The following is a 24213-nucleotide window of genomic DNA, read 5'->3' as shown; positions in this document are numbered from 1 at the left end:
ATGGGGTTTTAAATCTTCGCCTTTTGCCCGCTCAGAATTTCGAGGTCTCTCCAAGGCAATCCAAGGAACTCCCACATATAATGGAACCTGTCGACCATCAGCTTTTTTCGCCATGTTTCGCAGCAACAGTCACATGACTGCCAGGATAGGAAACGAGCACAAACCTGTCACTACCAAAGAATGGCTCTTCGACATCTCGAGCATTTCGGACCAAGTACCACGGACAGCCAAACGCCCCCATGTCGAGCGCCTTTTGCGTGGTGTCGTTCAACATCTTCTTGATATCCGGCTTGCTTGCGGCATCCACGATTTCTTTGGCCTCCGCTTCGGAATAGACCCTCGCTAGCACCTCCAAAAGGAGTTCCGGTTTCGACAAGTCCAGGTCCTGCTCCCACATGGCAACAAAGAATTCCAGGAAGGCTTTTTCATACTTTTCAGTGGGAAGGTTGTGCTTGGCGTAGGACAGGGACCTTTGGGGAAGCAAAGAAAGAATCGGAAAAGAGGAGGGAGTCTTCATCTTGGGACATCCAAAGTATTTCTTTGCCCGAGCAATGTCGAAATCGCCATGTTTCGCCTTGTTCGGGAGGGTCCATGGAGGTTTGTTGCCTATTATGGTTAGAGGCAAGCAAAAAGTGGGGAAGGGATGGGTTCAAGAGAAGGTGTTTTGGGAGGCCTACCGCTGCCGACGTTGATGCCTCCGAGAAAGACCGGGTGAAACCTGGTCGACATGAGCGACTGAAACCAGGCCAGGGGAGGACCGTCTTACTCTATTTCAACCTCATGCTCTGCCAGAGCTTTCCGATTCTTCAACAAGTACAAGATTGCAAAGTACGAGTACGCCGATACTTCTCGCTTGTCAGCTGCATCATCCTTTCGCCTTCGGCCCAGGTCATCCTTACCGCAATCCAGGTAGACATCAATCTTGGCCCCCATCTTTGGCGAGTGGGATTGTCAAGAAGTTGGATTACTTTACTGCTCGGGGCGGGGAAAGAAGGCTTTTGAAATGGAGTCGACTGGCGCTCACTCTCGGCCTGTGGTTGTGGTGGGGAAATGATCTGCGACAGGGTTTCAGCAGGAGCGCGGCGCTAATGACGCCACACCGAGTCTATCACTAATCCTCTTTGCACCTCATCGCAGTCTTTTGCGACGGATTCCGACGAGATGTTGGCTTCGAACCGAGGCTATCGACATTGAGCATGCGATACGCTTGTGCCAGCGACCATTTGTGGCTCACCGAGCCGCCTGGCGATTGAGACATCACCAAAGCAACTTCACGATCAGCTGAAGACTGCCCATTCGCAAAGAGCTTCACTCCGACCAAAGCCTTGATCAATTTGACAAAATGACCGGCGAGCGACGAGTAGCTCTCATAGTTGGAGCCTCTCGAGGCATGGGTCGCCAGGTTGCCATTGACTTGGCCAAAGCCGGCTACAAAGGTACGTAAAATCAACATCCTCACCCAATTGACACGACAGCTGATGCGCGGAGAGCAGTCGTAGTATCAGCCAAAAGTACTTCGGATGCCTCGAAAGCCCACCCGTTTCCCCCCGACCCAAACTCGTCTCTTTCGACCATCAACACCGTCGTTCGGGAAATTCAAGAAGCTGGAGGTGAAGCTGTTGCGATTCCAGCCGACACGCGGGATGCGGATGCCGTCAAGCACATGGTCGACGCTGCCGTGGCAACGTTTGGGCGCCTCGATGTGCTTGTTTACAATTCTGGTGCGATTTGGTGGGCCTCTGTCGAAAACACACCCTTCAAGCGGTACAAGCTCATGCAGCAAGTCAACGTGGAAGGGTTGTACAGCACAATCCAAGCGGCTCTTCCACATTTCAAGAACCAGGGCTGGAAGGGCCGGATCGTTGTTGTGAGCCCGCCCATCTATTCTCGATTCTTTAGAGGCAAAACAGCCTACGCAATGGGGAAGGTTGCCATGAGCGTTTTGACCAGAGGCTTGGCCATGGACTTTGAACGTGAAGGGAAGAAAGAAATGGCCATCTCGAGCATGTGGGTTGCTACGGGGATACAATCTGCTGCCACCACCAGCACCGGCACAGAGGATCTCAAAGACTTGCGAAAGCCGGTAAGTCACGGGCGTTCGTGAAGAATCTACATTCTCTAATGTATGCCCAGACCATTTTCTCCCATGCAGTACTAGCACTGTTACGCAGCCCAGCCACGCAGGTCAATGGGCTTCTCGACGTGGACGAAGACTTTCTGCGCAAAACTGGCGTGACGGACTTTTCGCAGTACACTTTGGTTCCAGGGGCGAGTCCACGGCGCATTATGCCTGCCCAATTTCCAGACCTCAGCGTCGCCGAACAAGACGATGAGGGCAAGCGAATGGACAGCGCTCAGATGAGGGTGGCTAAAATATGAGGCTTGGCTGCTCACCTGTCACGTTGAAAGCGAAGGGTGAGTGTCAAGGACAATCGCGTCTCGAGTGACGCGAAATCTGGAGACGCGACTTTGGCTTCTTATTTCGCTAAGGTCGAGGCCAATCTCTCGGTCCTTGATTCGAGAGGGCGCTGGGCCCTGAGACTGCAACTTTCACCCAGAGCTGTTATCCTTCCCCACACCTATTTCCGACCGTTGTATTGTTGACATTTAGGATAATGAATCAACATTGATTTTCTACGCAGAATCTATTCTAAGTACGGCATTTTGCGAAGCTAGATCGCTAACTTACAGGTTCGCCATGAAGCCAAGCATTTTAGTTTTCAACACCAAGACCAAGGCCAAGCGAATGCTCATTCCGCCGCGTCAACAAACCAACCTCTTCCAACGCGCGAACTCTAGGTGGCGACGAGTAGAGGGCAACAATGGGTGTGTACCGTGGCGTCAATAGAAATAAGACCACTGCCGACAGCTGCTCCGGCCCTATCCTCGACAAGACGAACACTCTACGACCCACACTCTTTTGCTTAACGAGTCACGCCTTTTCTTTTACTAACTTTAGTCTGTCTTTCGATTACGACAAAGAATTTCGATTCGTTTTCAAAAGGTAAGTCCGGACAGCTTGTCCAGCATGGGTGTGTTCTGGGACTCGTCCTTCCGGACGAGGTTCCTTCACCTCCTCCTCTTCCTTTCTCCCATACTGGTCTCGGCCGATCCGGTTCCTGCGAGAGCCCCTGGCCCATCATACTCGCCCTCCAGGTTGCCACAATCATACAGCAGTATCTACACTCCCGCCGCTAGTCCAACGTCATGTCCCTCGATGAACGGAAGCATAATCACCGGAACCAGTGGCTACCATTACCAAATTCTCTGCAACTATGCCTTGACCGCATACGACGGCTACATTGGGCAAAAGAACGACTTTACCGACGTGTCTCAATGTGCTGCCTACTGTGACCAGTTCGAAAATTGCACGGCGGCGACGTATGGAGGCGTAAGTAAAGGATTGATTGGAATGCCAATGGATGACCTGCTAATGGATTGGGTAGGGCTGGTGTTACCTCAAGGCTCAAGTCATTTACACTCAGCAAAATGCTGCCGGCACGACTGGTGACAACCAACTCATTTGTCTCGACTGCCCTCAAACCCAGTGTCCGCGAGATGACCGCACCTTGCAAAAGCGCAATGGTGTCACATATGGTCTGATCTGCGGAGCCCAAACGCAATGTACGAAACTTGGCCCCCTAGAATGGCGATTTCAGCTTACACTTTCTAGCACCAAACATCAATGGCGACGCCCAGGAAGCCAGTGTTGTAAACTTTGACCAATGTCTTGACCGTTGTGCCACGTATTCAACATGTTTGGACGCGCACATGCAGTCGGACGGATGCCATCTCAAGAGTGGAGCAGGGCAAATCATGTACAACAACATGGGTGAAGGCTCGTGGTGGAACTTGGACTCGCCGACCATGGCGCAGTATCGGTCCCTCTTCCCCAGCTACACCGCGTCTGGCAGTGCGAGTGCATCGCAAGCTTCGTCAACTGGAGGTGCTGGTGGCTCTGGATCGGCGACAGCTCCTTCGGGCTCGTCCACCGTTCAGAGCGCGACTGGCGCAACTGGTACGGCATCGTACTCGGCTGCCCCGACGCCCCCGAGTTGTCCCGGAGCCAACAACACTGTCTACACGGTCCCATCTACGGGCTCTAGGTTTTTGATTCAATGTGGCATTGATGCCCAGGTTAGTTGCATTGGAGATCGTTGCCCATCCATCTCTAACACTATTTGCAGGGCACGGATCTTTCTGGCAACCCCCGCTACTCGAGCGCCACTCAGGCCAATTGGGTCGGCGATTTGATTGCAACTTGCGACTCCACGGCGAACTGCAACTGGGCCAGTATTGGTGGAAATGCTGCATACTTCAAGTCTGCAACTACCTCGTTCTTCTCACAGCCAGACATTGTTGGAGTACGCAAGTTGAGCGCTGGATCTGGTGCGGGCTCGTCGACAGGGGCAGCGAGCTCTCCGTCCTCGTCTGTTGCTTCCTCTTCGGTACCTGCAAGCTCTACCGTGCCTACAAGCTCCACGGCAGCGGTGGTATCTTCGACAGGAGCGAGCCCTTCTGCGTCGTACTCTGCAGCTCCCGCCAACCCATCTTGCCCCACGGCCAACAACACGGTCTACACAAACCCGAACACGGGCTCTCAGTTCCTCATCCAGTGTGGCATTGATGCACAGGGAACTGATATGTCTGGAAACCCAAGATTTGCCCAGACCGCATCGTGGATCACGGAATTGGCCCAGTCTTGCGACACCACAGCTGGTTGCATATGGGTTAGCGCTAGCGGAGCAGCCGGTATGGTATCCCCGTCACAGGAAAAGAATATGGATTGTTAACATGTCTCTAGGATACTTCAAATCTACCATTACCTCAACCTTCTCTCAACCTGACATTGTGGGAATAAGAAAGTTGAATCAGGGGACCGGGCCAGTGTCATCTTCGGCAGCTGCTGGTTCCCCATCTTCCTCGGTTGCCTCATCATCGGTTGTATCCTCGTCTGTCGTCTCCTCTACAGTGGCCAGCTCCTCTGTGGCAAGTTCCTCCGTCCCGAGCTCATCAGTAGCGGTCGTAAGCTCTACATCTTCGAGTGCATCTTCGATTGTCGCCTCATCCACAGGAGCAAGTCCATCTGCGTCTTATGCCGCTGCTGGATCAAATCCGTCATGCCCTACAGCCAACAACACAGTCTACACGGTTCCAAGCACAGGTTCCCAGTTCTTGATCCAGTGTGGTATTGACGCTCAAGGCACCGATCTCAGCGGCAACCCACGCTACGCCTCGACTGCTCAGTGGATCGCGGACCTCATCGGCCAGTGCGAGGCCGTCGCAAACTGCAATTGGATTAGCGCCAGCGGCAACGCGGTATGTTTGATGACTGATTAGTCCGGGTATGGGTTGCTGACATTGCTCTCTTAGGGATACTTCAAATCCAGCACTACCTCTTTCTTTTCCCAGCCTGATATTGCTGGAATCAGGAGGTTGAATACTGGCACCGGGCCAGTCAGCTCTTCGCCGTCCGCGAGCTCCGTAGTTGCTTCTTCATCGGTGGTGAGCTCCGTACCTAGCTCTTCCGTGCCGAGCTCCTCCGTACCAAGTTCTTCAGTGGTCGTTTCGACTACTTCTCAGGCTTCGTCAGTGGTCTCCTCGACGGGCAACTCGGTTGCAAGCTCCGTGCCTAGCTCCTCCGTGCCGAGCTCATCAGTTGTTGCTTCGACCACCTCTCAGGCTTCGTCCGTGGTCAGTTCCGTTCCGAGCTCTTCGGTAGCAGGCTCCTCTACTGCTCCGGCGTCTTCAATTGTCTCTTCAACCGGCGCAAATCCTTCTGCGTCGTCCACTCAGACTCCGTCAGTCGTTTCGTCGACGGGAACCACTCCATCTTCGACGTACGCTGCAGCTGGATCTAGCCCGTCGTGTCCTGCGTCCAATAACACGGTGTACACGAACCCTAGTACAGGATCTCAATTTCTCATTACTTGCGGAGTCGACGCCCAAGGCACTGATCTATCTGGCAACCCGAGATTTGCGCAAACGGCCAACTGGATCGCCGACCTCATCGGTCAGTGCGAAAGTGTGGCAAACTGCAACTGGATCAGTGCCAGCGGTGCCGCCGGATACTTCAAGTCAAGCACCACATCGACCTATTCTCAGCCCGATATTGTTAGCATTCGGAGATTGAACACCGGAACAGGGCCTGTTAGCTCTTCTCCTGCTGCAAGCTCCTCCTCGCCTGCTTCGACAGCGCCGGGTGTGTCCTCAACATCAGCTGCCGGTCCTTCATCGACCACTCCAGTTGTCTCCTCGACGAGCGGCTCCGCAACGTCAACGGCGCCAGGTGGATCATCCACTGCCCCTGGTGGTTCATCGACTGTACCAGCTGGATCATCCACCGTGCCGGCTGGCTCATCGACGGCACCTGGGGGCTCATCAACAATTCCAGCTGGTTCCTCGACTGGTTCCTCATCAGCGGCAAGTGTAGTCTCGCCTTCAAGTTCCGCATCTCCCTCAAACCCAACGTGTCCTTCTGCCAACAACACCATATACACGGCAAGCTCTGGCTCCCAGTATTACATTCTCTGCGGCATTGATGCCCAGGGCACCGATCTCTCAGGCAATCCTCGCTTTGCTCAAGGTGTTACAAGTTCGGACCAGTGGATCTCCAACCTCATTGGCCAATGTGATACCACGGTGAACTGCAATTGGTTGAGTGTTAGCGGATCTGCTGGATATTTCAAGTCGAGCGTCACGTCCACCTTTTCCCAGCCTGATATTGTTGGCATCCGGAAGCTGAATGTCGGCGGATCATCCACATCGCCTGCCAGCTCTGCGCCGCCGGCAAGCAGCTCAGTGGTTTCCTCTTCGCAGCCGGCCGGAGGAGTATCTTCATCCAGCACCGCGTCGTCGGCCTCGTCTTCTCCCACATATGGCCAGGGCGCTTGCGGTCCCCTCGCTGGTGGACAGACTTGTGCCAACTCTTTCTCTGGACCTTGCTGTTCGGAGTACGGCTACTGTGGTACTGGACCGGATTTCTGCGGTACAGGATGTCAACCTCAGTACGGAACGTGTGGAGACACTGGCAGCTCTTCTTCGTCGTCAGGCGGATCGCCTTCTTCGGTTGCAAGCTCTTCGGTAGTTGGCAGCTCCAGCGTTGCTCCGAGTTCTTCGGTTGTTTCATCGACTGGAGCTCAGAGCTCGTCTGAGGTCTCCTCAACCGGTGCCTCCACCAACCCCGTCGTCTCCTCAACTGGGTCATCTTCTGTCCTTTCGTCGACCGGAGCCTCCTCTGTTGTGTCATCAAATCAGGCCTCAACTAACCCGCCATCCTCGTCTGTCGTTTCCTCAACGGGTGCCTCGACCAATCCACCATCCTCGTCTGTCGTTTCCTCCACAGGCGCTTCGACCAATCCACCAGCCTCGTCTGTCGCGTCATCAACTGGGGCCTCTTCGGTTGTCTCCTCTACTGCGCCCAGTTCTGCTACTTCGAATGCGGCTGCCCCATCGAACCCAACGTGTCCTTCAGCCAACAACACCGTGTACACGGCATCTTCTGGCAGTCAATACTTGATTCAGTGTGGCATTGATGCTGAGGTTAGTATTCCCGGCAACTCCTCGTTCGAACACGATCACTAACAAAAACTAGGGCACTGACACCGACGCCAACAACCCTCGCTTTGCGCAAGGAGTCTCAAGCTCAGACCAATGGATATCCAACCTGATTGGGCAGTGTGATGTAACAGCTAACTGCAACTGGCTGAGTATCAGCGGAGCAGCTGGTTACTTTAAGAGCACAGTCCTTAGGACCTATTCACAGCCTGATATCGTTGGTGTCCGGAAGTTGAACACTGGCACTGGCTCGAGCAGCAGCGCAGGCGCAGGCACGTCGTCGACTGTGGCTGGCTCCTCTACAATTCCTGCGTCTTCCACCGGATCCGGTGCTGGTCAATCGTCGACAGTGGCCGGTTCCTCTTCAGTCCCCACCAGCTCCAACTCTGCGTCTTCAACGGGCTCGGATGCTGGCTCATCGAGCAGCGTTCCCTCAGCCGCTGGCCTAACGACTACTGCTCCCTCTAGCTCTGTTGCCCCAAGCTCCAGCAGCCCGGCAAGCACTGGTCCAGCAAGCAGCGTCCCATCGAGCAGTGTCCCTGGAAGCACTGCCCCTGGAAGCACGGCTCCCTCGAGCTCAGTACAGTCGAGCACTCCTGGAAGCACAGGTCCTGCCTCTTCCGTCCCCTCGAGCTCTGTCTCTGGAAGCACCATTGCCTCAAGCACTGCCCCGTCCAGCAGCATTCCCTCAAGCACCGCACCGGGAAGCACTGCCCCTGGAAGCACGGCTCCCTCGAGCTCAGTACAGTCGAGCACTCCTGGAAGCACAGGTCCTGCCTCTTCCGTCCCCTCGAGCTCTGTCTCTGGAAGCACCATTGCCTCAAGCACTGCCCCGTCCAGCAGCATTCCCTCAAGCACCGCACCGGGAAGCACTGCTCCTGGTAGCACGGCTCCGTCCAGCAGCATTCCATCAAGCACCGCTCCTGGAAATACTGCCCCTGGAAGCTCTTCTGCCTCGACGGCAGCGAGCCCCACTGGCACGAACACGCCTGCTCCGTCGAACCCAACATGCCCCTCAGCAAACAACACGGTTTACACGGCGTCTTCGGGCAGCCAGTACCTCATCCAGTGCGGTATTGATGCGCAAGGCACTGACCTCTCAGGCAACCCTCGCTTTGCAGAAGGTGTTTCAAGTTCCGACCAGTGGATTTCAAACCTTATTGGACAATGTGACACTACAGCCAACTGCAATTGGCTCAGTGTCAGTGGCGCTGCTGTAAGTCACCTCACATCTATATTATGGGTAGACTGCTGATATCATTCTAGGGTTACTTCAAGAGTGCCGTGACGTCAACCTTCTCGCAGCCCGACATCGTTGGTATTCGGAAGTTGTTTGCTGGTACCGGATCTAGCAGCTCGGTGGCGCAAAGTTCCACTGTCCCGGCCAGCTCCACAGGAGCAGTCAGCTCTACGGCATCGTCCTCCGGTGGTGCAGGATCCTCGTCTGTAGGATCCTCGTCTCCGGTTCAGTCTACGAGCAGCGCCTCGCCTAGCGATCCTCCCCTGGGAAGCTGTGGTCCACAATTTGGTGGAAACACCTGTTTCGATGCGTACTCGGGACCTTGCTGTTCTTCCAGCGGTTACTGGTCAGTTTTCCTCGAAAAAGCTCCCCAGTCTCTGCGACCTTGGCTAATTTATATCAGTGGACGGGATCCCGAATACTGCGGTGCTGGATGTCAAGACCAGTATGGACTTTGTGGTGCAGCAGCAAGCAGCGCCATGTCTTCATCGTCGCTCGCCGCGTCGTCCTCGGCGTCCGTGGTCTCATCGTCGATGATGTCATCGACTGGCACGGGCATCAGCTTGGCTGGTCCAGCCTCTTCATCAGGAGCTGGTGCCAGTTCGACTGGTCCATCGTCGTCTCTGTCAGGCTCATCCACAGGTGTTGGTTCTACCGGTGCTCCGTCCTCTACGGCCCCCGCCTCATCGGGCGTCTCCTCGTCGTCTACCGGCGCGGGTGTCAGCTCGACGGACTCTGCTTCTCAGAGTGGCGTGAGTTCGACGGGCACTGCATCTCAGAGCGGTGCCAACAGCGTCTCTGCAACTTCTGCCACATACTCGGCTGCCCCGACGGATCCTACCTGTCCCTCGGCCAACAACACCGTCTTTACGGCCAACTCTGGCGCAACCTTCCTCATCCAGTGCGGTGTTGACGCCCAGGTATGACACTCCCTGTCTCTCGAACAAAAATACAGAGCACTAACTTGAATCAGGGCACTGACTTCTCTGGCAACCCGAGATGGGCCACTACTGCCAACTGGGTTGGTGATCTCATCAACCAGTGCGATGCCACTTTGAACTGCAACTGGGTCAGTATCAGCGGAAGTGCTGGTTACTTCAAGTCGGCCGTTTTCAACACTTTCTCTGAGCCAAACATTATTGGCGTGAGGAAGCTCAGCGCTGGTGGTGTGCAATCTTCCTCAGGAGTGTCATCTACCCAGCTTTCGTCCATGGGGCAATCGACTGGCACCGCGTCGAGCATGGCATCAACTGGTCCAGCGTCCTCCTCCATTGTGGCATCAGAATCTTCGGTTCCTGCTTCCTCCAGCGGCGCGGGAGTTAGCTCGACTGGCCCAGTATCCTCTATTCCTGCCTCATCAAGTGGCACTGGGGTCAGTTCGACTGGCCCGGCATCATCCGTACCCGCCTCCTCGAGCGGATCGGGCGTCAGCTCGACCGGCCCAGCATCTTCGGTCCCTGCCTCTTCGAGCGGAACGGGCTTCAGTTCGACTGGACAATCATCTTCGGTTCCTGCTTCTTCTCTTCCAGGATCGTCGACCGCGAGTGGCTCGGGATCTCTGTCTTCGGTGTCAGGCTCTTCAAGTGCCGGTGTCTCTGGACCTTCGTCTTCGACGGGATCTGCATTTGTCACGCCTACGAGCGCAACGAGTGCAACACTGGTCTCCACTCCGCCAGCCTCTTCCAGCGCGAGTGTGTCTGGAGCCTCCTCGGGCACAAGCCTTTCTGGATCTGCTTCTTCTTCCTTTGTCCTCTCTTCTTCCAGCGCCGGTGCAACCGGTCCCGCGTCTTCGCTCTCGGGATCGAGCAGCGAAACGGGCTCCCTTTCGGCGTCGAACACGGGATCTGGCAGCATTATTTCCAGCCCCCCAACATCTTCAAGCGCTATAAGCTCTACTGGTATTTCGAGCACCGCAAGCCTCTCAAACAGTGCCAGCACGGTTTCGCCAAGCGCCTCCAGCACGACCTCGTACCCGGCCTCGCCGTCCAACCCAACTTGTCCCTCGTCAAACAACACTGTCTACACGACCAACTCGGGTGCCGGATACCTCCTTGAATGCGGCATTGACGCTCAAGGTACCGATCTCTCGGGCAACCCTCGCTGGGCAAACGTGGCAACTTCAGACATGTGGGTCGCAGATTTGGTCCGCCAATGCGACGAAACACCAGGTTGCGTTTGGGTCAGTGTCAGCGGCAGCGCCGGATACTTCAAGAGTGCGGTTTCAAGAGTGTTCTCTGAGCCAAACATCATTGGAGCCCGGAGGTTGTATGCCGGTTCGACTTCGCCTTCGAGCTCTGCCGCGAGCAATTCGCTGTCGTCCACTGGCATGGCTTCCAGCAGTATGGTTTCCAGCTCGGGAATGTCATCTTCAAGCGCTACTGAAGGTTCAATGTTGTCGAGCAGCACTCCTGTTGGGCCATCGAGCTCCACTGGTCCAAGCTCTGCATTCGACCCTGGCACCACGGTATCGAGCAGTGTCCTGTCATCGACTGAAATCCTTTCATCGAGCAGTATGCTATCAAGCTCTGGCTTGGGATCATCCTCTGCGACTGGAACCTCAGGCACGCTTCCTGTTTCGTCATCGAGCGTTGGCCCAACCGGCCTTCCTTCGTCTTCCACGGTATCCTCGAGTCTTTCTGAACCCGCTGGTTCTTCCGGCACCGCTTTTGTTTCGTCCTCGGGCTCAAGCAGCCTCCTGTCTACTGGTACCGCTTCGAGCCTCGTCTCAAGCGAAACTGGCATGTCAACTGGTCTCGGATCAAGCATTGTATCAAGCGGCTCATCGACGGGATCAGGGTCGATGGTGTCTTCGACAGGATCTTCGAGCACAATGCCAACAATGACTGGTGTTACAAACTCGTCCTCCATTTCCTTCACGTTTGTCGGCTCCGAGACAAGCTCCACATCGATTTCTGGCTCTGGCATCTCCAGCACAGGAGCTCTGTCATCCACAGCCACTGGTGCAAGCAGCTCGGATCTTTCCTCAAGCGGAGTTCCTGCGTCTTCCGATCTTTCGTCCACCGGCCTCGGGGGCTCTGTATCGACCACTGGCACAGGTGCCAGCCTTTCCTCCACGGGCTCGGTCGTCTCCGAAACTGGTTCAGTCGCGTCATCATTGGGAGGCTCCGTAAGCACCCCCATGAGTTCCTTCGCAACCGCAACGTTCCCCCTCAATTCGACCATGACTGGAATTGGAGGCATGAACTCCACCATGACTGGCGGCTCTTTGAGCACGTCCGCGACGCCAATGAGCTCATCTGCAATGACGCCTAGCGCGAGCTCAAGCTTTGGCTCGACCACTGGATCAATCTCTGGCTCTGAGTCTCTCACTGGCAGCCTTAGTTCAACTTCCAGCATGGCTTCAATCTCCAGCTCAATCTCCGGCTCTCAATCACTCACGGGCAGCCTTCCATCTGGAAGCAGCACGTCGTCCGGACTTGGCGTATCCAGCTCCTTGTCGGGCTCAATGTCGGACTCATTGTCCGCCAGCTCGATGCCTTCCGAGAGTCTTTTCCCGACATCTTCGGCAACTGGAAGCATGATGTCAAGCAGCATGGGCAGCATGACTGCTCCAGGAAGTGCTTCGTCAGTGGCCTCGTCCGAATTCCCTACAATGACCTTCTCTTCTGGACCGGGTGGCTTCAACGGAACCAACTCGACCAGCATGCCAATCTCCGCCCCTACATCTTCCCTCGGCTCCATGGGCAGCATGTCTGCATCTCTCACTTCCGGCTCTGTCTCCAGCGGACTTGGCGGATCGACAACTTCGGAAGGTGCTTCGTCCCTTTCAGTGTCGACTGGAAGCGGTTTCCCTTCGCAATCGGCATCTGCCAGCACCATTTCCGCACCAGGCTCCATGTCTTCGGCGTCTGGGTCTCTCACTGGAAGTGGCAGCGCACCATTCCCGACAACATCCGGCTTCTCCAACAGCACCGGACTACCCGGCTCCATGTCTGGCTCTCTTACGTCGAGTGACAGCATGTCTGTTCCAACGGGATCAATGTCGGGCTCGCTCGCCTCAAGTGGCAGCATGTCTGTTCCAACGCGCTCCATGTCGGGCTCGCTCGCATCAAGTGGCAGCGCGTCGGTTCCAACAGGCTCCATGTCGGGCTCGCTCGCATCAAGTGGCAGCGCGTCGGTTCCAGGAAGCTCCATGTCCGGAATGCCTTCAGGATCTCTGTCGGCCTCTTCCGGTTCGCTCACCGGAACCAGCAGCGGACCAATTTCCACGGGCTCGATGTCGGGCATTCCCAGCGGTACTTCGCAATCTGGCTCGCTCTCTGGCTCAGTATCAGCCTCGATGGGGTCAACATCGGGAGTCATCAGCAGCAGCGGAGCAGCAGGATCCACAAGCGTTCCAGCCTCTGCCACCGCTCAGCCAGGCATGAGCACTGCCAGTGGACCCATCTACTCTGTTCCACCTTCGGGTCTTGCGACTGCAGCGGCACTTTACGCTCCCGCAGCCACTCAGCCATGCTTCCCTCCGACCAACTACACTGGACCCAGTTTTGCCAACTTCACTGGTGTCAACGACACTGTCAGTGGTCGCTTGGCTTGCGAGGCTGCTTGCACGGCCATGGACAACTGCTTCGACCTGTTCTACATGCACTTTGTTGGCGATGCGGCTCACCCTATGGGATACTACGACTGCTACTACGGCGGCACCAACCCGCAGTACGTCTCGTGCGGCAACGGCACCAACAGCACTCTCCAGATGGCGGCAGCTACGCCTTTCCGCCGGCACGTCAGGGGCAGCAACTTCAGGGGCAGGAACGTCATTGGCTCTCCTGACGCTGGACGCGCTTTCAACGCCGACAAGATTCTGCAGAAGATGGGTATCAAGGCTCCAGGCCTAGCAAAGAGACAAAACCCCGGAATCAACTACCACAGCCCCAACGCTGGCACTCGCCTTGTCGACTACGCCGTTTACGAGGTGCGCATCATTCCTTCTGGAGCCACCTCGGTGGAGACTCTGCCACCCACTACTGTGCCGACCACCGTGTCCCCGTCCGTCGTCACCAGCCGCATCACGGATCTAGTGACAGTCACCACGACTCAAACCGTGACAATCACCACGACTCTGAGCACGGGCGGGACGACAATTATCACGACCATCATTACGACGGTCTGCTCTACTGGCACCGTCGTGTCGGGAACCACGTCGTGGACGTCCAGCACGCCGGCATCCATCCCGGCCTCGGCAACAATGTCGGCCTCACAGTCGGGCGTGGCAACTGGCTCTGGCACGGCGTTGCCAGCGTCCAACACGGCCTCGGCTTGTCCCACAGATCCCATCACATCAATTGAGACTGTATGGACAACGCCAACCCAGACTGTTGTGCCGCGCATGTTCCGCAGGATTGCGATTTGATGAAGGGTGTTTGATTTTAGCGAGGGAGATGTAGACAACGGAAAGTTTGGGCGTAGGATGATGATGAGATTCCCATAATGACTTGTTTCTTTTATTTTTTGTTTTTTTCTTGCACCAATCTCTTCTTTTGGTTCGTTTAGGCATCGGAAAAAAGCCACATGTGGGGTTCAAAGCGACGCATTTAGCTAGAATTTACAGAGTTGGCATAATGGTATTGGATTCACTCGTTCATCATCTTGTCCTGAATTTTGCAATCGTGTCATGCATGAGTATGAAGTGGTTCTGATCGCTGGAAAGAGTACCAAGCTGACCTTTGCAGATGGCGCCGCTCGCCGTCAAGCAAAGAAGATTATTGCCAGCAGCAGATAGTGAAGCTTGCCGCTTGCTGTCATCAGGCGAAGAAGAAGATTTTTAGCAGCCAACGAAAGCTCTCGCACGATAAAAGAGACACAATGGTGCTTCGAGGGAAGCCAGAGAATGGATTATGCGTTACGTTGTGCAGTCCGACGCCAGATGAAAGTCGCCCTGTTGCTTGTCAGCGCGCGAAGCCACAAGTGAGTGTATCAATTGCGGCGAGTGCATCAGCTGCGGTGGGAGTTGTCGAGCAGAAGCCGAGGGGGCAGATGTGGGAGGTAGGGTGGGTGTATCGGTTGCGGTGAGTTGAGTGTGGCGGGAGACTTTTCGAGCAAAAGTCGAGAGGCAGAGGTGAGCTGTTGAGGCAGAGTCCTCGAGCAGGGGCCGAGGGTGGTGGGTGATCGGTTGCGGCGAGAGAGGGAGGTGAATGTGGCGAGACTTGTCGAGCAAAAGTCGGAAGGCAGAGGGAGGTGAGTTTGGACACTATCAATTATTAGCAGGGCCACCTATCACTAACACCTAAAGATCACACGCACAGATGGGCGTAGAGAGCGCGCGCGCGAAGCCCATCACAAAGAAAAAAATCACGCGCATAGCAGCAGCGCAGAGCGCGCGCGCGTCGTGTCGGAAGCCCCCGATGTCCCAACAGTAGGTGTCCTAATGCCTAACATAGATCTTTTGGTTTTACTACTCCATATGACTCCCGCATGCCAGCTTTCCCGCATCCGACCTGACAACAATGTAACCCGCTTGGGAGCCTCAACCAACCCACTCTGGATTCCAACGGCACTAAGACCACCCACAGCCCGCAGCCCGCATCCCGCAGCCCGCAGCCCGATTCTCAACACGAGGACAGCCTCATTATTGGTCAGGAGGAGATTCGCAACAGCAACTAATTCTCAACACAAGGTATTGGTCAGGAGCAAAGCTCTTTCTCACCACCCATTCCCGATTCTCAACACAAGGTGTTGGTAAGGGGCAGGCAGCCTTCTCAATATCCGTCAACAGCTGATTTCTCAATGTAAATTGGTCAACTGCCGATTCTTCGATGTGAGGAGAGATCTTGGAGATCTCTACGTTTCCGCGTCCGCTAGGAACAAGTCCTATTGCCCGGCCAACCCCACAGGGAGGTGCAGAATCCGATTTCGTTGGCCATACAGTAAGATAATCATCCTCCATTCAGTATGCCGCCGGAGGAGATGATGACCTTGCTGGCTGCCGTCGCTAGGCAAAAGAGGAGTAAAGGAGGAGGTTGTCGGTAACAGGCAATGATGACCTCGCTGCTCGCCCTCGCCAGGTAAAGGAGGAAGAGGATATTGCTGGCTGCCGTCGCCGGGCAGGGAAAGATTGTCAGCCGCCGTCGCCAGGCAAAGACGAAGCTCGCTGCTCGCCGTCGTCGGGCAAAGCAGGGGACGATCAAGCTCGCCGCGCGACGTTGAAGCTTGTCGTTGTCAATGAAGCTTGCCGCTTGCCGCCGCCGGGAAAAAGAGGAGGAGATTGTCGGCAACAGGCAACGATGACCTCACTGCTCGCCGTCGCCAGGTAAAGGAGGAAGAGGATATTGCTGGCTGCCGTCGCTGGGCAAAGGAGGAGGAGGACGTTGCCGGCTACCGTCGCCAGGTAAAAAGGAAAGATTGTCAGCCGCCGTCGCCAGGCAAAAGAGGAGGAAGAGAAGATTGTCAGCAGCAGACATTGACGCTCGCCGTCGTCAGGCACAGAAGGAGGGAGACAACGAAGCTTGCCGTCATCAGGCAAAGAAGATTGTCGGCAGCAGACATTGACCGCTGTCGTCAAGCAAAAAATGTCGCCTGCCTGTCCGACTGATCGAGGAAGGAGGCACTTCCCGATTGGGACCAGCCCGCCACTGCGCGCGCGATCTACAAGCCCATCTGCTCTTCCTCAACCTCCTCCATCCTTCTTCACCACACTCTCTCCTCCTCCGGTGTGGACATCGTCGCCCTTAGATAATACCTTTTCATCCTCCTCTCAACCTCAATGCATATATCTTGCACCTCGACATCCTCCTACCTCTGCTCAACATCAAACCATGCATTTCAAATTTCCTCACCATCTCAACAGTAAGCCATGCATTTCGCATTTCCACACCTTTCTCTTCCCTCCACCCAACATCAAACCATGCATTTTGCATTGTTTCTGAGGCCAAGGAGCAAAAGTTGTAGCACACGTAGTCACGACTGCTCCCTGTAACCCTACGCAAAGGACTTGATGAATTCCAATATCAAACGCGTAAGGCGCTTGAATGCTCCCTGTATACGCATCTTCTAACACAGAAACTTTCGACTACTCTACGGCCGCTTCTACTTTATTGCTTTCTCTTGGTCAAGCTCCCATGTGGGCCAGAACTTTTGATACCAGGCCTTCACCCTCTCCGTCTTTTCATGGCAATCACTGCTTCTTGTGATATCGTCCTAATCCAATGAATAGCAATTAGGTCCAACACCCTTTGATCGCAAATACTCAGACCTTCCCTCAGTCATGGGGGTGCTCAAGAAATTTTTCGACGGGTGCTCGCTCAAAGACCTACTTGACGAAATCCCGGAGGAGACACACTGGGTCTGGCGGATGCTGGATCTTTTCAAGTTGCACCGAGGGAAATGCGTTTACGCTTTCTTTGGTAAGTTCTACCTCGTGGATCATCACCAGCATCGATTCTTTTACTGACAGTGACGTAGGGAGTTGCCGCAAGAAGAACCAGCATATGGACTACACTAGCATTCCGCATAATCAACGATGTTTGACACTCCACTTACTTTAGGCCATCCAGGAGGTTGCAGACGCACCCCTGATATTGTTTGACTTGAGGCCCATGCGCCGACGGCGCATTGACAAGGACAGACCGATTGGTCGCTACTGCGACGTCTTCAGGGAGTCCTCGTGGTGCAGAGGGGAAAAATTCACAAAAGTCTATTGCGCAAAACGTGCATACAAGGAGCATTCAATCATGTGAACATGCCACAGAACATGCTTTCCCTTGCACTTGAGGTTTGTGAATGCTGAATCATAGGAAGTATCAGCTGCTAGCATTAAGTCTTCTTTTCAACCACCCACTCCCCAAGTATCCTTCTCGACCCCTTCCCAACTACACTCTGCCTTACCGTCCTCACATTCGTCGCAAGCCACTCGTCGATCAATCTCATTTCCCGAACCTGCACCCAACCATCAAAGATCTCGCACCCATTTCCCTTTCCAACCCCATCTCGCTTTCGCCTCCGTCAGCCATGCCTCCAACGAGCGCTCTTAGACGCGGCTGTAGTAGCTCGCGTGGTCACAGCAATGGTGGGAGTCAAAACCCGCGGAAATCCAGCTACACTGGAAGAAACGAGTGAGTATCAGATCATGATCGAGACAGCAATCACTGACTTGGGCTTGCCAGAGAACTGCAAACTCCGGGCTCAAACAAGAGGCGCCGCGCAACCAACGACCCGGCACAAGATGCGGAGGATCTGCCAAGTCCCACCAGGATTCGCCGCCAGGGTGTTGTTCTGCTTGAGCAGACCTCCTTGATGCAGAACTTGGTGGGTCATCAGATTGATCAGACTGCGGACAGGCAGTGCAAAGGTATGACAATCTCACTCAAGGAGAAGCCCCCAATATTAATGGCTCTTAGTCATCGATGATCCTCAAGAAAAGAAGGATATCCAGTCCATTCTTTGCTTCTTCCACCACAATCTCAAGGACGATGACATCAACTTGCTGCTTGGCAGCACTCCCGAGGGAAGCCTCAAGGCAGAGGTCGAAGCGCAGAAGATCAAAAAAGCCGCATCGAGCATCCAGAGCAAGATTCTGGCCTTTGTCCGCAAGCAAGTGGAGGAACTTTACGACAAGCATGAGGATGACGAAGCTCTCGACAACCTGCTCGACATGACAAGGGCGGACCGTGACGACAAAGTCTGGATACCGCACTTCGTCGTCAATCCGCTCCGGTTTGCACGGGAGATGTTTGATCCCGTCAGACACATTGTCGATTTTGCGGCGATTTTCGATCCGCCGGAAGACATCGCGAAGACCACAAAAGATCTCATGAGCGCCTGGGCGACGTTTGTCTTGCGTTGCTGGATTGAGATGGCCGAAGCCGAATTGCGGTACCGCATACTGCCGCAGGTCGAACCCGAGACCGACAATCGCGTCAAGCGTGGAGACACCATCTACAAATTTTGGCAGCGACTGGCCAAACAACTCACGAAACCAGACCTCATGAAGCTTCCGGTGACGGCCAGTCCGAATCTTCAGGGCCAGGACTAGAACTTCAGCACCCACACGCGGCATCTGGCTGCCTTCATGCGAGAGACGGACGGCTCTACCTGACCGCCAAGAGGCGAGTGAGCGAGTGCTTTTGGACCTGAAAAACAGTCAGCAATAGCTGGGAGGGCGATGAACCGTGAGAGGACAAAGGCAGTCGACTAATATGCCTTTTGGGGCTCATTCTTATCTACACATCTATACGGACATGACCCATCTGCGTCCTTTTCGTGGCCCATAAAGCCTACCAGTGACTTTGGCCTCGCTCGCTTGAAAAAACCAATATCACCGTGCCTCCGCCTGCTCAAACGCCTCGCTGTGCCAAGCGCCATCCGAAAGTCCAGCATTGTCCCACGTAGATAATCAATCAATCCGACTTTTTGCTGTCTCATGACTGGCCATTGACCTCCCACAAGCGCATCGTCTGGCCGTCTCTGGAGCGCTTCTTGCTCGTCTCCTTGCCGCTCTGCTCCGTCAGGCGAATCATGGCCAGACTCGACTGCGCAAACGCCTCGACGAGCTCGCGCATGCGGCCCGTCTGGACGAAGTGGTTCGCCAAAGCCTCGTTGTTGGGAGCGGCGATCGCCGTTGCGAGGTCCATGCAGCGAGTGATGTTGTCGCGGCCGACCATGTGCGCGGCGCTGTGGAGGACGCTGTTGTACGCGAGGATGACTTCGGGAAGGTAGGCGCGGGAAATGCGCACCAGTTCCAATTCTTCCTCGTCTGCGATTGCGTTAGCTTTTGCCCCCTGCGAATCGACGTGCGTCACTTACCGCTGCGCCCGCAGGTCAGGAAGTCGTCCAGCAGGGGCTGCACAGCCTCAACGACACGTTCCAGAAGCTCCCGGATCTTGTTCTTGGGCGGCATGGGGGCGCCACTGGACTTCAACCTGCCAAGTCGTTAGCAACCAGCCTTGCAATTTTCCGTCGAATGTAGCTTACTTGATGAGTTCTTCTTCCTCGATCCTCCACTCATCCAACATCCTGATTGCGTGGATCAGCTGCTGGAGCTGGTAGTAGACTTTGCTGTCCAGCTTGAGCGTCTCGCGGTACATTCTCATTGTTTGCTGGTGATCTTCGGGAGAGATCGAACGACCAGGGCCTGGCATGTGAACGGTTATGAATGCATCATCGTCGTCGTCCATAATGTCGATGGCACGCTTGATGTTTTCCATATCCCGGGTCTTCAACTTGGAGACTTGGCTGTAGTTGAGACGATCAATGAGCCGAACTGCCGAGGCCAGACGGCCTTTGCTCAAGAACAACTTTGCTGCCAGGGTCAGAGCGTCAAAGGTCTGCTCCCAATGTTCATCGAGATGCATGTACCACTCGCAGGCCCGGATGAGCTGTTCATCCTCGAGAGACACTTGCTCCGGCAAGAATGCCAAGGAAATGCGATAACCTGGCCATTGGTTGTGCTTGACAGTCTCCAAGAACGTGTACTTTTCAATGTTGCTGCTGCCTTTCTCCGCGCTATGATAGGTGTACTCAAACTGTGCATCAAGCACAAAGAGGGGAATCATGCCGTAGCTTTCCATCAGCTTGACCTGGATCTTTTGCTCTTGGTAGTTGCGAATGTCCGTGGCAGCTGATGCGAGCGTCTTTATGGCGACCTTGGGGCGGAGTAGTGACGCATACAGCGGCACCAGGTCAATTTTTCCAGCCATTCTCAGGAACTCAATGTACCCGACTATGACACTTTCGTACAAGTACAGTGACTTTGAGCTATGCCAGGGCAAACCCATGCCTCTGTGAATGATGAGAACGTGCGTGGCAACTCGCAGGGCATTGTAGTCGCGCGCGAAGACAACGTATGGATCCTCTACTAATCCGTCGTAGGGAGGGAGCAGAAACGAGGCGCCATTCTCATTGGCAATCCTGCACAGAGCGCCGCCGAGTTTGACAGCAATGCGGGGGAAGGCCTTTGAAACCAACGCTGCTTGTATGATTTTCATGGGTTCATTGGCCTCTACTTGCAAGGCTTCGTGCACGTACAGGGACTCCACGATGAAGTCCTTCTCATCGCTAGCTGTATCTTGAGGAAACGACATGCTTGGCGGAGCGCGAAGGCGTGTAGTCTGCGGTGCCGACGTTGAAGGGAAGTTTTCCTGCTGCCAGCGCCTGAAAGAGGTGATAAGAGAGTTGTTGAGTCGCGCGTAGAGATAGTCGTCAAAATTCTTGCATACTGGGTCCACAGATGCAATGTCGCCAGCGAGTAATCCGTAGACTGCCGCCTCGTACTCATTCTGGCTCCCCAGGGCTGCAGCATAACACGTGCGCCGCCACATTTCGCCGCAATTCCGACCGCGTACCGAGTTCCTTCGATCATGGTGGTCATAGGATTCGTTGGGGAAGGACTTGCCCAAAGCGACAGCCCGCCATTGCTCGTTGCGCTCGGAGCACCACTCGAAAATGGTCTGCCAGGAAGCTCCACGCCTCACCATCTCCCATAGAGACATCCACATGGCCTTTTCGTACTCTTCGTCTGCTCGCTCAAGAGCGCGTATTTGGCGGCTGGGTGCGTCTGGGTCGAGCTGAGATACTAGGGGTTCTCCAGTGTCGTTGCGCTTCAATCTTGATACGCCGTCGCGGTCCATCGGATGCATGCGCTTCTCCTGCTTCAGCTTGGATTTGGTGTCGTACCATCCCTTGGACCAAGATCCAGCGCCTCGTCCAAGCCTCTCATCCACAATGACAGACACGTCTTCATTGGCCTCGTTGGCCGTCTCTTCCAACCAGCGAAGAATCAGGTCATTTTCGCGTGCGGCATGGTCCTCCAGCAAGAAGCAATCCCACATCTGGCCAGGATCCGCATATTTTTCGATTCTGCCCTCGTTGCGGTTCAAAAGCTCGAACTTGACCCTGTATGCTTCTGCTCCGTCCGGCGCGGATTCGTGTTCGATCATGGTATGGAATAATCTCCAAATGGCCACTTCGGATTTGTATTGCTTGAGAAGTTCCCTCGTATCACCCGAGGCAGTGATGATGTCCTCTTCCGCGGATTGGAGTATCTCTCCTCCCCGAACTCTTTCCAAATGCTTGTTGGGTGCACCTCGAGATTCTTGGGCCAGCCTCTTGGCCAGGACGCGCACATTCGCTTCGGCCTCAGCTTGGAGTCCAAGTATAAGGTCAACATTATTGTTGTAAGCTGACAACTGGTTCGTGTTGTCGTCACTGATATCCCTCAGCCAGGTGTCGACCTTCTCTGCAAATCTTTCGACTTCCTTTCCCACGCGGTCGGCCATGGCCTGCAGTGGATGGAGGTCTTCATCGCGCGGACGATACTGCAGACGAAGAGTGTTCATCGTGTCTGTTTCGGGGGCAATGCTTTGGTCCAGGTCGGGGCGCAACCTTCTGCGCGGTTGCTGGGGTTCTCGAGACCTCCGGGAGACTGGCGCCATGGTGAAGATTCAAGTCTTGCGACGCGGCGTAGGTGATTGGAGGGAAGCGGATGTCGAGGGCAGGAGGAGCAGCGCTGGCGATGCGTCGGGCGGATTGGGGAAACAGCAGAGACACACACGCGAAAGGCCGTGATGCGTCGAAGCTCCCACAGCAAGCGCGAGCAGCAAGACGCCCGCTAGTCCAAGGTTGGTTAGCGCAGCCGAATATCAACCAGGCCACTCGCGGGTGCTTAAATTTCTGCTGTTCCTTTGGGCGCTCCGCTCCTTCTCCTTTTCTTCTTTACAAATGTCAAAAAACCCAAAGGTAGCCTCTTAGAGTCGCAGTGCAGGACGTTCATTGTTTGTACTGTGCTCAAGGCTGCCTGAGAGCGACGCGCCTCGTCTACTTATTGCTCGACTCCTTCGGGAGGCTGAGAGTCAGTGCAAGAATATCTTGGTGCAACATTTCCATTTTTCTGCTTTGCTTCTATGTGATATCAACCGGTTTGCCCTCGCTGCTTCATTTTGAGTCTGATGAGGGTCAGCTGGCTGTCATTTGAGCAAAATGCGTATGTTGGGACGCACCTGAGAAGCGGCGCATTTGGGCAGCTCACGCAACTAGCGTCGTCGCCGTTCTTTTGATAGAAAGCGTTGCAGCACTCGTACAGCGCGTCAATCTCGCCTCTGTCAGCCATTGGGCATCTGGGTGATGATGCAAAGACTGTTACCTGCTTCTGGCACTTGTCTTCTTGGAACCCGGACCGCTGCAGGCAGTCTGACCTCGTTAGTAAGCTGGGAAGACAGGGTGTGAGGGTGACAAGCACTGCAAAGCAACCAACACACCTTGAATCGCGCAAGCTCTAGAATGACATGGGGGATTCGTCTTGAGATCTTGTTCGTATCCCGACTGGTAACAGCTCGTCAGCACATGCGCCTGAGTGACTCGGGGCTGTTAGGCCTAGTTTGATACCATGATTGTAGGACAGAAACAAAGAAGGGCTAACAGTGGAAAGTGTTGGAGATGTGTGAACAATCAGAATCAAGAGTCTAGAAGAGCAAAGACATCACGACGCACATCATGAGGATACCTGTGGTGACGCAACAAGCCACGGGCGACTCCCGGATCTTTCACTCCCCTGCCCTAGGACAATATCGGCTCGGCTTGCCATAGCGCCAACCCCACCGCGCGACTTCCTAGCCGTAAACCTCTACACCAAGACATACTCCAGCCTTGCAAACCCAAAGCAAACAACCTTCTCCTCTGTCTACTTCAACCCGCGACACGTCTCTATGTAAGTCATCCCTCGTCTCTGCAACATCTCTCTCTACCACTCCCACATCGTCGAGGCTCACCGCGTCCTCACTCGCACCCAACCTTCGCGCCTGTGGATTGACACAAATCTCGCGCAATGCTTCCACCTTCCACGACGGCGACGCCTGGCCCGTCAAATGAGCCTGAGCCTGAGCAGAGCGAGCTGACACCCAACACTACAGCTCCTCGCGCCACTCCTCCGCCGTCAACTACCGCAGCCCACGAGCCCTCGCCGCCCACCATGTCTGACGCCGGCACTCCCCAAAAGCAAGACGCCGGCCAGTCCGAGCACCTCAACATCAAGGTCACCGACGGCAACAACGAGGTCTTCTTCAAGATCAAAAGGACCACCGAGTTCAAGAAGCTCATGCACGCCTTTTGCGAGCGCCAGGGCAAGAGGCCCAACACGGTGCGCTTCATCTTCGATGGCCACCGCCTGAACGAGGAGCAAAGACCCTCCGACGTAAGTGAAGCGCGACAGCCGTGCCCCACTCCAGCGACGTCAGCCATTCGACCGCGGATCTCCCGTAAACTTTTACGCCCGGCTACAGCGGATCTCACTTGAGTTCCAAAACTCAATTGGACCCCCATGTCAGTGATATGGCTAACATGTGCTTCGCGCAGTTCGACATGGAGGACAGCGACGTGATCCAAGTCCACCAGGAGCAGATTGGAGGCGGCGCCGCCGGCACCTGCTAATCTCGCCCTTCCGCGACGAGCATCGTCAGACACCCCACTAT

General features: G+C 55.0%; 8 protein-coding genes across 8 annotated transcripts; 5 read left to right on the top strand and 3 right to left on the bottom strand.

The window, feature by feature from the left end:
* Positions 1–8: 8 nt before the first annotated feature.
* Positions 9–933, bottom strand: BKA78DRAFT_331469 (thioredoxin-like protein; the record flags this gene model as incomplete). Its single annotated transcript, XM_066889879.1, has 5 exons — positions 9–87; positions 165–606; positions 678–718; positions 767–845; positions 900–933. The coding sequence occupies 5 exons, from the start codon at positions 931–933 to the stop codon at positions 9–11; spliced, it is 675 nt and encodes a 224-aa protein (XP_066744301.1).
* Positions 934–1132: 199 nt separating this feature from the next.
* BKA78DRAFT_282458 (short chain dehydrogenase) lies at positions 1133–2641 on the top strand. The gene is made up of 3 exons (XM_066885650.1): positions 1133–1436; positions 1494–2083; positions 2134–2641. The coding sequence occupies exons 1-3, from the start codon at positions 1343–1345 to the stop codon at positions 2377–2379; spliced, it is 930 nt and encodes a 309-aa protein (XP_066744300.1). The 5' UTR covers positions 1133–1342; the 3' UTR covers positions 2380–2641.
* Positions 2642–3217: 576 nt separating this feature from the next.
* BKA78DRAFT_352779 (uncharacterized protein) lies at positions 3218–9723 on the top strand (the record flags this gene model as incomplete). Its single annotated transcript, XM_066891417.1, has 9 exons — positions 3218–3391; positions 3447–3624; positions 3674–4137; positions 4188–4752; positions 4805–5319; positions 5374–7542; positions 7595–8773; positions 8824–9143; positions 9201–9723. 9 exons carry the CDS (start codon positions 3218–3220, stop codon positions 9721–9723), a joined length of 6087 nt encoding a protein of 2028 aa, XP_066744299.1.
* Positions 9724–11959: 2236 nt separating this feature from the next.
* BKA78DRAFT_314197 (uncharacterized protein) lies at positions 11960–12867 on the bottom strand. Its single transcript, XM_066888450.1, has one exon. The coding sequence runs from the start codon at positions 12848–12850 to the stop codon at positions 12185–12187; it is 666 nt and encodes a 221-aa protein (XP_066744298.1). The 5' UTR covers positions 12851–12867; the 3' UTR covers positions 11960–12184.
* A 504-nt stretch (positions 12868–13371) lies between these two features.
* On the top strand, positions 13372–14351 carry BKA78DRAFT_314196 (uncharacterized protein; the record flags this gene model as incomplete). The annotated part of the gene is made up of 1 exon (XM_066888449.1): positions 13372–14351. A coding segment is annotated over one exon (797 nt), but the record flags the coding sequence as incomplete, so codon positions are not given.
* Positions 14352–18530: 4179 nt separating this feature from the next.
* BKA78DRAFT_314194 (uncharacterized protein) lies at positions 18531–18786 on the top strand (the record flags this gene model as incomplete). Its single annotated transcript, XM_066888448.1, has 1 exon — positions 18531–18786. The coding sequence occupies exon 1, from the start codon at positions 18564–18566 to the stop codon at positions 18783–18785; it is 222 nt and encodes a 73-aa protein (XP_066744296.1). The 5' UTR covers positions 18531–18563.
* A 138-nt stretch (positions 18787–18924) lies between these two features.
* BKA78DRAFT_314192 (107-domain-containing protein) lies at positions 18925–22351 on the bottom strand. The gene is made up of 3 exons (XM_066888447.1): positions 19724–22351; positions 19556–19671; positions 18925–19505 (listed from the first exon to the last, which is right to left on the bottom strand). The coding sequence occupies exons 1-3, from the start codon at positions 22180–22182 to the stop codon at positions 19171–19173; spliced, it is 2910 nt and encodes a 969-aa protein (XP_066744295.1). The 5' UTR covers positions 22183–22351; the 3' UTR covers positions 18925–19170.
* A 1363-nt stretch (positions 22352–23714) lies between these two features.
* On the top strand, positions 23715–24172 carry BKA78DRAFT_251188 (ubiquitin-related domain-containing protein; the record flags this gene model as incomplete). Its single annotated transcript, XM_066884630.1, has 2 exons — positions 23715–23936; positions 24098–24172. 2 exons carry the CDS (start codon positions 23715–23717, stop codon positions 24170–24172), a joined length of 297 nt encoding a protein of 98 aa, XP_066744294.1.
* Between the last annotated feature and the right edge of the window lie 41 nt (positions 24173–24213).

The sequence above is a fragment of the Phyllosticta capitalensis genome, assembly GCF_038381095.1.
Source record: "Phyllosticta capitalensis strain CBS 128856 chromosome Unknown BKA78scaffold_5, whole genome shotgun sequence".
Lineage (NCBI taxonomy): Eukaryota > Fungi > Ascomycota > Dothideomycetes > Botryosphaeriales > Phyllostictaceae > Phyllosticta > Phyllosticta capitalensis.
The sequence above is the reverse complement of the archived record's forward strand: the minus strand, read 5'-3'. Positions and strand labels throughout refer to the sequence as shown.

What these genes read in the sequence shown, in the direction of transcription:
- BKA78DRAFT_282458 (XM_066885650.1), top strand. Translation starts at nt 1,343, where the DNA reads ATGACCGGCGAGCGACGAGTAGCTCTCATAGTTGGAGCCTCTCGAGGC. An exon ending in GGCCAAAGCCGGCTACAAAG is followed by an intron (nt 1,437 to 1,493) that starts GTACGTAAAATC and finishes CGCGGAGAGCAG; the next exon opens with TCGTAGTATCAGCCAAAAGT. An exon ending in TCAAAGACTTGCGAAAGCCG is followed by an intron (nt 2,084 to 2,133) that starts GTAAGTCACGGG and finishes ATGTATGCCCAG; the next exon opens with ACCATTTTCTCCCATGCAGT.
- BKA78DRAFT_314192 (XM_066888447.1), bottom strand. Translation starts at nt 22,182, where the DNA reads ATGGCGCCAGTCTCCCGGAGGTCTCGAGAACCCCAGCAACCGCGCAGA. An exon ending in GAGGAAGAAGAACTCATCAA is followed by an intron (nt 19,672 to 19,723) that starts GTAAGCTACATT and finishes ACGACTTGGCAG; the next exon opens with GTTGAAGTCCAGTGGCGCCC. An exon ending in CCTGACCTGCGGGCGCAGCG is followed by an intron (nt 19,506 to 19,555) that starts GTAAGTGACGCA and finishes ACGCAATCGCAG; the next exon opens with ACGAGGAAGAATTGGAACTG.
- BKA78DRAFT_314197 (XM_066888450.1), bottom strand. Translation starts at nt 12,850, where the DNA reads ATGGAGCGCGTTGGAACAGACATGCTGCCACTTGAGGCGAGCGAGCCC.